Below are 13,101 nucleotides of genomic sequence, written 5' to 3'. Positions count from 1 at the left end.
CGAGTTTGGCTGGGACAATTTTTAGTTCTGGGGGACTTCCTTACCTTATGTGCCATCTCCAATGGCTCTCCACCTTTGATTAGTATGCCATTTTGAGCGCCTACTCCTGTACCCACCATCACAGCAGTTGGAGTAGCCAGTCCCAGTGAACAGGGGCATGCAATACACAAAACTGTGATAGAGGCTTGAAAAGCAAAGCGTATTATTGTTTCTGTTCTGGAGATACTTCTATTATAGCCCTTTAAAAGAAAGGCAAAAATTTTGGTTATTGTTTAGAGCTGTAGAAAACAAAAGGAACAAAGATTAACTATTTAAATAAAGCCACACTTTTTTTTTTCTAAGAGTTATCCCCACCCTACCCCTGCCCGCCCAGTTGCCTGCTCTCTGTGTCCATTCACTGTGTGTTCTTCTGTGTCTCCTGTATTCTCATTAGGCAGCTCCAGGAACCGATCCTGGGACCTTCCAGAGAGGGAGAGAGGCAATTACTCTCTTACACCACCTCAGTTCCCCTGTTCTGCTACATCATCTTATTTTCTCTCTTCTGTGTCTCTTGTTGCATCATCTTGCTGTGCCAGCTCTCCGTGTCGGCTGGCACTCCTGCATAGGGTGGCTTTTCCAATGAGATGGCCTTTCCCATGTGAGGTGGCATTCCCACGCAGGGTGGCTCTCGTGTGCAGGGCTGCATTCCTGCATAGGCTGACACTCTGTGTGGGCCAGCTCTCTATGTGGGCAAACTGGCCAGGAGACCCTGGTCATTGAACCCAGGACCTACTATATAGTAGATAGGAACTCATTTGGTTGAGCCACATCTGCTTCCCAATAAAACCACACTTTTCAAGTCACACACATCCTGCCTAGCTACCGACATACATGTTTCAGTAACTAGCAAGAAAACACTTTTTTCTTCTCTGAAGAAATTATGACATAACTGGGAAATATGTCATAGTCCTAAAAGCAAGATTTCATTTTTGCTGATTCGAGAGTTACAAATTATAGACTAATAATAAGGAACATAAAATTCAGAGCCTCCTTTTGCCCCATATTGAGAATAAGTGCTTTTATTAGGAAATTTTAGGGATAGTTGCAAACTTGGGATATAATACTCAATAAATTTAATCCTGAACAAATGGAATTCTGAATCTCTGTATACTAAAACCATGAATCTGCCTGTCATATAATTCTTTAAAGACAGTGAAAAAGACCACATGTTATACAAACAAAGCTTAATCACATTCCAACAAAATCGCTTTGGAGGTAACAATCTGAACTGATTATATCAGCTAGTTAAGCTATTAGTGACATTGAGTATTTGCTCTTGTGGGTAAATGATTGATATTTTTAGGGGAAATCTCCTAAGATCCCCTGAATTCATGAGAAAAGGACACATTACAAAATATTTCCCAATAATTCTCGTTTAATAAAGAAACTTTTTAATATTGCACCAATGACCATAAAATGAAACAGCTATATAATTATTATGATTCTACTTGTTCTTTAGTTAAAGGGATAAACAGTATTATTAAACAGAGATACAGCATGGCATTTTTTTAATGAAGAAAAAACACCAGGGAGCAGATGTGGTTCATTTGGAGGTCCCAGGTTCAGTTCCTGGTAAGAGAAGAGGAAGAGGAGGAGGAAGAGAACAGAGAAGTCAACAAAGTAAAACTTTCTTAGTGGTAATGGTTTTACAGTTCTGGGTTCTAATAAGTTCTCAAATATCTAAATTAAACCAAATGTTCATCTTAGAATTATAAATCAACATATAGAAATGGAGCTTGAAGGGACTTTCATAGATATCTAGTTGTAAAATTTCATATATGTCATATGTTTTTGTTTTAATGTATGTTGCATGCTTTTACCTACACAACTTCTAATTCTGTAATCTAGGTATTATTATCCCTATTTTACACATGAGAAACAGGCTAAGAGAAGTTAAGTGACCTTAAGATATATGTCTAATTTGTCACACATGTCCAGATACCATTTTACAACACCATATTTTAAGAGACTGTAGTGAAACTGGATGAGCGGACAATAATACTATCTTATATTTATAAAGCATTTAATAAATTACCAAGCCTTCCAAATATATTATCTTATTTAACCTTCACAACAACTATACGTTATTCAGAATGAGATGAAAACCTCATTTTATTGATGAGGAAACTGAAGCTCAGAAATTAAGTTACCTAACAATTATATAACAGATGAGATACCAAGGTCTTCCCTAACATATTTTACTTTGCTTTGTGAAAGAAAAATCATGCTGGAAATGAGACTAATTATAAAATGTAAGAGTTCAGTACTTGCTTCTGGAAAATTACAAACCATAATGACAAGAAAATCTTTCCTAAAATAAGCCTTTTAAACTTACAGAAATGCAAATATTTTTCTTATCACTCTCTTTCTCCAACCCCTTAAACAAACTGATGAGTTATTTCCCACTTAATTAAATATGCAAGAGATTCACAAACTCTTTTGCACATAGTAAAGAGTCTTACAAGTTACTTACAGGAAAGTAGGTTTCCACAATTTCAAAATTAAGAAATCCGATTATAATCCAAACTAAGAGGGTAGCAATGGAAATAATAACAATAAATGGAACAAAGTAGCCACTGAGTTTGTCTGCAAACTGCTGGATAGGAGCCTAGAATTAAAAAATATATATATTATATTAGAGTGGTCTTTTCTGATACTGAATACACAGTATATTTGGTACTGAGCACAAACGGTAATATTTTAATAAACTACATTTAATGCACACGAAATTAATCAAAAGAAAATGTAAAAACTAGATCAAGATGTATGAGAGGGCTTTAAACAAAATACTTTCTGTTTCTCCTAAGGAGTTAAATTACCTTTGATGTTTGTGCCTCCTCCACAAGTTTGACAATTTGAGAAAGGGTAGTATCTGCTCCAACATGGGTTGCTCGAATAAGTAGTGACCCATTTTGGTTAATGGAACCAGCAATCACTGTGCTGCCAGATTTCTTAGCCACAGGCATTGCCTCCCCTGTATGAAGGGTAAAGACAGATTTAGGAAACATAAATGAACACTATCAGGAAACATAAATGAACACTATCATGAAACATGCTGTTATTTGTTAACTGTCAACTTATTTAGAAACGAGATTTTTACTTCATGAAATCTAAACTGGAAAAATACGTAAATGAAAATTGCCCTCCCTTTTTCCTTGTATCAGTTCTAGGCCAAACCCAGGGATACATATCTCAAACTGGAAAAACCTAATGTTAGTTCTTGCTGGACACTACTTCAGGAGCTCCACCCTAGACCTACATCACTGGTTATTAACCTATTCCCAAGAGCATTTGGAATGGAGGACCTAGTTTTCATTTGTAATAATGACTGGGAGGTACGGGATGCTGTTACTAAAATTTAATGGGCTCTGGTCAGGGATACTAAATGTACTGCAATATGTAAGACAGTTCTCCAGAACTAGAAATTATCCTATCCAAACTAGCAGTAGTATCCACATTGAGAAATACAGAGTCCTAAAATATTTTTCCACAAGTTACATAATCTGAGCTTCTTGTAGGACTATCCTGAGGGTTGAGGTGGGAAAGGTATTGTTTGATTTTACTCAAGATCAGCCTTAGTTATCTAAGATCGCTAAGAGTACTCCAGGCCTGCTCTTTTAAAGCAGATCCTGATATGGAAAACCTGGAATTGTATCTCAGCTCCGATTAGACCAATCTTTAAGGTAGTAAGACAGAATAGGTATTTTTCTCAGGAATTTGCCAAACTCTAACAGTCTCTACAGCAGAATGAGACAGCTTCATTTGGTTATACAATTTAGTATAATAACAACCCTAAGTAAAGAGAGTCTTCTATAGCATAACTAAAACCACAACTTAAATCTGAGCACACTAATATAATACAGTCTTTTTTTTTTTTTTTTTTAAGATTTATTTATTTATTTAATTCCCCCCCCTCCCCTGGTTGTCTGTTCTTGGTGTCTATTTGCTGCGTCTTGTTTCTTTGTCCGCTTCTGTTGTCGTCAGCGGCACGGGAAGTGTGGGCGGCGCCATTCTTGGGCAGGCTGCACTTTCTTTTCACGCTGGGCGGCTTTCCTCACGGGCGCACTCCTTGCGCGTGGGGATCCCCCACGCGGGGGACACCCTTGCGTGGCGCGGCACTCCTTGCGCGCATCAGCACTGCGCATGGCCATCTCCACACGGGTCAAGGAGGCCCGGGGTTTGAACCGCGGACCTCCCATATGGTAGACGGACACCCTAACCACTGGGCCAAAGTCCGTTTCCCTATAATACAGTCTTAATAAGAATTCTTCGCTCATAATTTACTCTTTGCATAGTTTCTACAAAACATCTCTTCTGACACAGAAGCAGATACGTGAGAAGAGAGAGAAAGCTCCAGAGGCATGGAAGATGATTTTGATCCTGTGGCCCCAGGGAGAGATGAGCCACTTCACCTGATAATTTGCAATTGAAGAGAACAGAGCAGCTGAGCCTTATGCCAGCCTACAACCGAGATCAGAATGAGCTGGGCCAATGGAGGAAAGAGGAAGCTGAACCTTCACAGACATCCTCACCATCTTGCTTCACCATGTGGCAACAGTCTCTGGACAAGGAAGTACATCTTATGGTACCTTGAACTGGACTCTTTAGGGCCTTGTAACTGTAAGCATTTACCTCAAACAAATACCCTTTTAAAAAGCCAACAGATTTCTGGTAGTTTGCATCAGCACTCCTTTTGGCTAACTAATACATGTGGGTTGGGGGAAAATATGCCAAATGTAAGATATAGGTTAAATATTACACAAATGTAAATATTTTGACAATGCTCACATTCATAGTTTCTAACAAATGTTTCAAAATAATGCAAGGTTTTGGTGGTGGGGAGATGTATGGGGACATTTTATGACGATATGCATGTTTGCTTTGTTAATTCACAAATTTTGCTATATATTTATTGTTTATATATTCACGTATGAATTATATACTTGAATAAAATTTTATTTTAAAAAAGCAAACAAAAAAACCAAAACATCTCTTTACCTTTCATAGCCATTTTTCATTAATAATTTGAATTTATTTCACTTTGATATCATAATCTTCTGAAAGAACATACCTGTGATGAGGGACTCATCTACCATAGAATGTCCTTCAATAACATGACCATCCACTGGAAATTTGCCTCCTGGGACCACTTTGATGATGTCTCCACGTTGTACAAGTTCCACATCCACTTGTTCTTCACTGGAAATGAGTTTACATGAAAAGCATCATGACAATATGATTCTAACCCTGTATTCTCCATATAAGCTTTTTAGTTCATGTCAAGCATTTAGCTCTATAATTGCTACCAATAGAAGATAGAACCAACACTTAAACTAGGAACTATGTAGGATCTGTTCATTGTTCGTGAACAGCAAGCACAGTACCTCGTACAAAGCAGGCACTCTAAATATTTGTTGAATAGTCATTAAATGAATAAGTTAAAGTTTAGAATAGTGTTACAGGTTTTATTAACTGAACAATTTATTTATGGTATAAATTTGCCTAAGCAATTTATGAGTATAAAAATGAGAAACACAAAAAGAATTGAGGGAAACGGACTTTGGCCCAGTGGTTAGGGCGTCCGTCTACCACATGGGAGGCATGCGGTTCAAGCCCCGGGCCTCCTTGACCCGTGTGGAGCTGGCCCATGCGCAGTGCTGATGCGCGCAAGGAGTGCCGTGCCACGCTGGGGTGTCCCCCGCGTAGGGGAGCCCCACGCGCAAGGAGTGCGCCCCGTAAGGAGAGCCGCCCAGCACGAAAGAAAGTGCAGCCTGCCCAGGAATGGCGCCGCCCACACTTCCCATGCCGCTGACAACAACAGAAGCGGACAAAGAAACAAGACGCAGCAAAAAGACACAGAAAACAGACAACCGGGGGAGGGGAGGGGAATTAAATAAATAAAAATAAATCTTAAAAAAAAAAAAAAGAATTGAATTTAATCAAGCCTTTAGCTCTAATTTCCAGTTTATACAGAGTTATAGAAAAGGTTAAATAACACCACAAGGAAGCAAAGAGACAAATTCAGACTGTGGAACATTCTACAGGACAAGTGACAGATGTTTCTTCAACAAGTCAATTGTATATACAGAGAGAGATAGAACTTTATTCTAGATTAAAAGAGACTTAAGACATAAAGATCAAATACAATGACAAGCTGACCTTGTTTGAATTCTGTTTCAAACAAGACTTTAAAAAAAACATTTTGGAGAAAATGAGAGAGATGAGAATATGGACTGAGTATAAAAATATTTTAAGGAATTATTGTTAATTTTATTAAGTACAATATGGTTTTGTACTATATAAGAATATGTCTTTATTTTTAAGAGATAATACAGAAGTATTTAGTGATAAATGATATAATGATTGAGATTTGCTTTAAAATACCGCAGGGGCAACAGCAAGAAAGATAAAATGGATAGACGAAATAAGTGTGACAAAATGTAAGTAACTGCTTAATCTGGGAGATAGAGCATATAGGTTCATTACACTTTTCTTTCTACTTCTTTGTGTATTTGAAACTTTTCCTAAGAGGTTAAAATGGAAAAGGGGAAGAATGAAGACAAAATACCTCAAGAGGATGTTATTGGAGTCAAAGTTTACAATAGTTGCTTCTGTAGCTTGTAGTGAAATTAGCTTGGCAAGAGCCTCTGATGTTTTGCCCTATAAATTAAAATAAACATGTTGACAATCCTAAGGAAGAAAAACGTCAGGCCTTAACTAAAACAAAGATAAAACCTTTTAACCTTTACCAAAAAAGTAGCTTTAGGAAGATAAATTTGTACAAATCAGAAAATTTTCACTTAAAAATATGAAGTACTTAAAATATTAAAAAGGGTTATTAAGTATAATTTATAAGTAATAACTTAAATTAATAAAAATATCAGAAATCCAATAGATATACAGGCAAAGAATATGAACAAGCAATTTATTTAAGCAAAAATAATACCCAATGCATGGAAAAATATTTGTAAACTAAAGCAACCCTGCAATACCATTTAATACATACTAACTTGGTAAGAATTTAGATAATACACAATGCTAATGAAGTTTTAGTAAAACCAGTTCACTGACATACTCTTGTTGGCACTGTAAAATTGTTACAACTTGTAGCATGAGTCATACATAGAAAGATTTATGGTCTTTAATTCAGCCCCTCACATCCTTTGTAATTTATATTAGCATATTACCAGTTCAATAGAAATGACTATTAGACATGAATGTGTTCAATGAAGGATTATCTACAATTTTAAAAAATGGAATGATCTGATTCATAACAAAACCATAATGGCTTAGAATAAAACAAGAATTGTTTAATAAATTACAGCACATTGACCTGACAGAACATTATTCAGAAATATCAAATAATTATCTGGATGGCATAAATATGGAAAACCTTTATAGTTTTAAGGATACAAAGTGATATGTTTGCAACTTTATAAAATATAAAGGTATGTGGAAGAGGACTAGAAAGTAATTCATATATAAGATGACTGAATTTTTCAGCATTATTTAAAATCTTTATTGTCACATCAAGTTTTCGATTAACTAATGTAACACAAGATTATGATAAGTACTTTTCAAACATCTCTCCCTCTTAAAATAAATATCAACATATTGTACTATCTATAGTATTAATTCCATACATTTGGTAAAACTTCTAAAAGAATATTTAATTAAAATATTGCCAAAATAAAAATATTATTTAAGTAAATGGCTAAGTATATAAATCAATGTACATTTCCAGTAATTGGTTTGGAAAATATTATGGTCATTTATCTACCAAAGATTTTAACAAATGTCACTTTTTTCCCTTTACCTTTGCTATATGTTCCAGCCACCGACCTAGTGCAATAAACACAAATAGCATAGGAGGTGTGTCAAAAAAAGTAATAGGGTTCACTTTTGCTCTCTCATACATTGCAACCAGAAGAATAACCAAAGAGTAAGCAAATGCAATGGTCGTTGCTAGTACAATCAATACATCCATATTCGCAGTCTTATGCTTCAGTGCTTTGTAAGCTTGAATATAGAAGTACCAGCCTCCAAAAAACTGCAATGTAAGAACAATATCCACTGAATTTTTCAAAATGGTGAAATTCACAGATACACCTTCAATAACTAAGATAAAGTATCAATATTAACATCCGTTGGTTTCTAACTAACCCATAAACATTAAGGAGAGATTTTAAGCTAAGCAACATTGTATTTTAACATATCTGTGTGTGAGGAGGGAAGGGATTTAATTTGCTGCATAAGGATTTCTGCTTCAGACCTTGGGAGCTGTTTCTATGATCCAACAGATATTCCATAATATAGAGAAAATCAGATGGTTCTTAGATTTTTCTTTTTGACACTAGCAAAAACAAGAACTAGGAAAAGAATTAGATTTTTCTGACAAGAATTTTCTATATAAAACTTACCTCCTCCTTGCCAAAATTAAACCTACATGGTAATCATAAACTATAGGATCTACTGGTAAACGTAATTGGAAAGCTTATTTTTCTTTAGTAAAGAGAAACATACTAAGATATTTTTCAAATTACTATTTCCTGTTATAGGGACCAGATAACGGAAGACTTATTAAGTGTAAATATTCTACAGTAAAATTTTATCTCAAAAGAAGGGCTAAAAACATACAGAAAGCGATGAACTGAAGTTCCAGGGAGAAATAACAGGTATAAAGTTATATATGATAGTAGACATTAATGCCAAATCCAAAAAACTTGAACCCTTGTTCCCTGCTTTGTCATTCAATAATATTCTTAGGAGTTAAACTGAATATATGATCTACTTTAAACTAACTATACAGCCTAAGATTATTTTTCTAAAGCATTCAGCATAAAATGATCAGACTTCTGGCTATTATCTATTTTGCAATTAAAATTAAGCTTGCCTGCCATATTTTGGCTATTTTATTAACAAATACACTTGCTAACATTTCACTTGCCTGTACAGGTACACATAATAAAAAGGATAGCAAATTCATAAATGACAATCCTGGCAGGATCTGGTGTTCTAGGAACATAGAAGAATGAATGCTGATCATTTCTTCTTGACTCATGTTCTGATTATGGTGAAGAGTTGCAAGGTGGTGGTCCATAATCATCATATGTATCATCAGACCCATTACAGGAATACAGAAAAACAGGCTCACAAGGAAGGACCGTCTCCATCTTATACAGAAAAAATAATAAAATAAAAATCCTTTTAGTAATTAATGGAAGACTATATACACTATAGAGAAAAATATTAAGCTGTGACCACTCCACTCAGTATAAGGATGACACAGTAAAAATTGACAATAACAGGATATTTAATTTGCAATAATAAGTCAAAATCTGTTTTTTACTGACACTACAAAAGTACTTACTGTCTTATTTCTCGTTTATGGTCTAGGTGACTTGCTGATCGATCTTTCTTGACCAAAGAAGCTTCAAAACCTAAGCTCTAAGGAAATTCATGAAAAAAATATTATTTCATTGGATGTATAAATATTATATAGAGAAATTATAAGTAATGGTATTGTCATTAAGAACAATTCAGTTCAATTACTGAGTGCAAGCCACTCCAGGGAAAACAAAGATGATGACTGGTTCCTGCTCTTATTTACCTTTGTAATATTTTCTGAACTCTAGTTAATGTCTATCCTACTGTTCTTAAACTAATGATTCAAGTACAGTGTTCCACAGGATGGGTTCTTATTACATCAAGAAGTGACTAAAGGGAAGTGTACTTGGCCCAACGGATAGGGCATCCGCCTACCACATGGGAGGTCTGCGGTTCAAACCCCGGGCCTCTTTGACCCATGTGGAGCTGGTCCATGCACAGTGCTGATGTGCGCAAGGAGTGCCGTGCCACGCAGGGGTGTCCCCCGCGTGGGGGAGCCCCACGCGCAAGGAGTGCGCCCTGTAAGGAGAGCCGCCCAGCACGAAAGAAAGTGCAGCCTGCCCAAGAATGGTGCCCCACACACGGAGAGCAGACACAACAAGATGACGCAACAAAAGGAAACAAAGATTCCCAGTGTTGCTGAAGAACACACAGCAAATGGACACAGCAGACAACTTGGGATGGGGTGGTGGGGGGTGTGGGAGAAGGGGAGAGAAATAAATAAAAAATAAATCTTAAAAAAAAAAACAATGGCTAAAGGCTCCAATAAGTAATTTTAGAAACATACAGAATCTGTTACTTGGTTAGACTGACAGTGTTTGATGACCTAATAAAGAAAGAATTCATCAGTTAATAATGAATATTACATTTAGACAAGCAAAATCTACTAATACTGACATGTCAGTTTTTTAAGAAGTTTAACTTTGAGATACACACACACACATATACATAAACACATGCTTCACCCTGAATAAGTACAGAACACTGAATCGTAGGCTTCTAAAGCTAGCATCACAGTAAATATATTATTCAAAGACTTGCATATGTGGTCTTTATTCTTGTTATCTCAGAAAAAGAAAATGAACAAAAATTATTTCCCCAATAAAACAAATTATAAAAAGGAAACTATAAGTTAGACTAACATGAGCAAAGACACCAAAATATATATATTCTACAGCAAGGGAAAATGCTTCCATCTGACATTTGTTGGCAGTGTAGCACAGTGAAAAGAGCAAACCTGGACTTTGGAATCAGAAATATTAGACCCAAATCCCAGCTATGACACTAACTATGTGACTTTAGGAAAGTAACATCTTCTCTTCACCTGAGTTTCCTCACCTCCAACATGAAGATGATAACACTAATTTGAAGAGTTACTGTGAGAATTAAATTATAAGTTGAGGGAGCGAATGTGGCTCAAGCAGTTGCACACCTGCCTCCCACATGGGAGGTCCCAGGTTCAGTTCCCAGAGCCTCCCTGAAAAAACAAAACCCAGTACCTCAAAAAAAAAAAAACAAAAAAAAACAGTTCAACCTTTTGCAATCCTGGTAACTGGCACATAAGTACTCATAATGTTATCTTCACAAAGATGTCAATGGTTTTGCTATCGGTACTAATAGAATCTTATCTGAATTATTAGTAGCTTTAAATATGATAGAGCATTTGTATACCACATTGAAACTTTTAAAGGATTTCACATGAATTACCACTTAAGATTGATTTAAGTATACCAGATCAGTCTGTCATAAAGAAAAGGATTTAACTTTCTTACTCTAACATAAAAATTAATCATTTACTTTGACCTAAAAAACAAAAAAGCAGGGAAGCAGACGTGGCTCAACTGACTGGGCTCCTATCTACCATATGGGAGGCCCTGGGTTCACTTTCCAGGGCCTCCTTGTGAAGGCAAGCTGGCCTGCGCCTGCAGAGAGCTGACACAGCAAGATGACGCAACAAAGGGAGCCAAGAAGACACAGAAGAATGTGAAGCCAACGGACACAGAGAGCAGACAGCAAGCAAGCGGAAAGGTGGGGAGAGGATAAATAAATCTTTAAAAAGAAATAATAAAGCATCTAGAAGAATAATCTACTTTCTTAGTGATTAGAATAAATCTTAGTCATAACCAATTTCACCTAACTTTATTCCATTTTCTATTTGTAAATAATTTGTAGTTCTAATGTAAACCTCTCCCTGATTAATAGTGCCAATATTCCTTTGACTAACTCTTCCTAACAAAGTCCAAGAAAAAATGTCACCACATTTTGATCAAACTTTGAGGCAGATCCTGTGTGAAGTACTCAAAAGAGTCGGAATTTTTTTTTCATTCTCTCTAACACAGACCAGAACAGTTTCAAGAGAGCACTGGTTGAGTAGGGAAAAATACAGTATGCAAAATCTTGGTACTTACTTCAATTGTATGCATAATATCTCTAGGACCAATAATTTCTGGATCATATTTAATATGTGCTTTGTTGGTTGCCAGGGCCACAGAACAGTAGAAGATCCCTCTGTGTTTTGTAAGGGTAGACTCTATTTTATGTACACAGGAGGCACAAGTCATTCCTCTCACCTGTTAAAAACAAAGGCATTTTTTATTTGGAAATATACTTTTCCCTCTATTAATGATGAGAATTATTACTTTTAACTAAAAGGATTCTTGTAACATGGGATTACCACACAAAATCTTATCTGAACTATTAATATGGTTTGGATATTTTCATCACTACACAATTTTTGTACCATATTGAACAAAGATATGGTGCCAGTTGCAAAACAGGCTTGAGAGAAGATCAATACCTCATTAAAAGTTCCCTTCTTCCTTACACCACTGTTAAGTGATAATGAATTTAATACTTGTCATTGTTCTTTCTATCCAATGCCTTGCTTTCCTCTATATATGTTTTCATCCTGCTCAAGTACAGCATTTAGTATTTTCTTTAGTAAGGGTTAATGGGTGGAAAAATTTGGGATCTTTGTGTGCTTAAAAGTACACTTTGCCCTCTATCTTGAGTGGATTTATAGTTTAGTTGATACGTTGGTTTGAAACTGTAAATACACTCAGAAAAGCATATTCTTAAAGATAACCCATTCCTGTGGGTGTGGACTTACTCTAAGTAGTACCTTTTGATACAGCTACTTCACTTAAGGTGTGATCCAACTCATTGGAGATGGGTCTTAATATTCTTACTGCAGTCCTTTATAGATAGGAAGAATACAGTGAGAGAAAAAGCCAATGAAGCAAGAAACTGAAAAAAACAAAACCTAGAAGAGAAGGGAGACACCAACAGATGCTGCCACATGCCTTGTCTTGTGACAGATGAGTCCAGGATTGCTGGTAGCAGATCTTTAAGAAAAAAGCATCATCTCAATGATGCCTTGACTTGGGTATTTTCATGGCCTCAAAACATCAAGCTTGTAAACTAATAAATTCTCATTATTAAAAGCCAACCCATTTTATGGTATCTGTTTTCAGCAGCCTAACAAACTAAAACAGTTGAGTATTAAATTCTAAACTGGAGAGGCAGGACTACTGGAATGGCTATGTGAGGAGCACAGCTAAACTTCTCCCCCCCAAAAAGCAATGATAAAACTAGGCAAAATTGTGAAAAACAGTCATTGAAACACCCTGGAAATTGACCAAAGAACAAAGCAGGAACCATTTATTCAAGAGTATC

General features: G+C 36.1%; 1 protein-coding gene across 2 annotated transcripts in view; it reads right to left on the bottom strand.

The window, feature by feature from the left end:
* The window catches only part of ATP7A (ATPase copper transporting alpha), a 307,559-nt gene that overhangs the window by 72,186 nt on the left and 222,272 nt on the right, over positions 1-13,101 (bottom strand). For both annotated transcript variants that reach the window (XM_058291681.2, XM_058291680.1), the window contains 9 exons: positions 11,835-11,996; positions 9,410-9,486; positions 8,987-9,212; positions 7,856-8,089; positions 6,608-6,699; positions 5,111-5,238; positions 2,859-3,013; positions 2,513-2,647; positions 45-239 (listed from right to left, as the gene is read on the bottom strand). In XM_058291681.2, the coding sequence (XP_058147664.1) occupies positions 45-239; positions 2,513-2,647; positions 2,859-3,013; positions 5,111-5,238; positions 6,608-6,699; positions 7,856-8,089; positions 8,987-9,212; positions 9,410-9,486; positions 11,835-11,996 (1,404 nt within the window). The remainder of the gene's footprint in view (positions 1-44; positions 240-2,512; positions 2,648-2,858; positions 3,014-5,110; positions 5,239-6,607; positions 6,700-7,855; positions 8,090-8,986; positions 9,213-9,409; positions 9,487-11,834; positions 11,997-13,101) is intronic.

This window comes from Dasypus novemcinctus, chromosome X, assembly GCF_030445035.2.
Source record: "Dasypus novemcinctus isolate mDasNov1 chromosome X, mDasNov1.1.hap2, whole genome shotgun sequence".
Lineage (NCBI taxonomy): Eukaryota > Metazoa > Chordata > Mammalia > Cingulata > Dasypodidae > Dasypus > Dasypus novemcinctus.
This window is presented reverse-complemented; position numbering and strand designations above follow the sequence as displayed.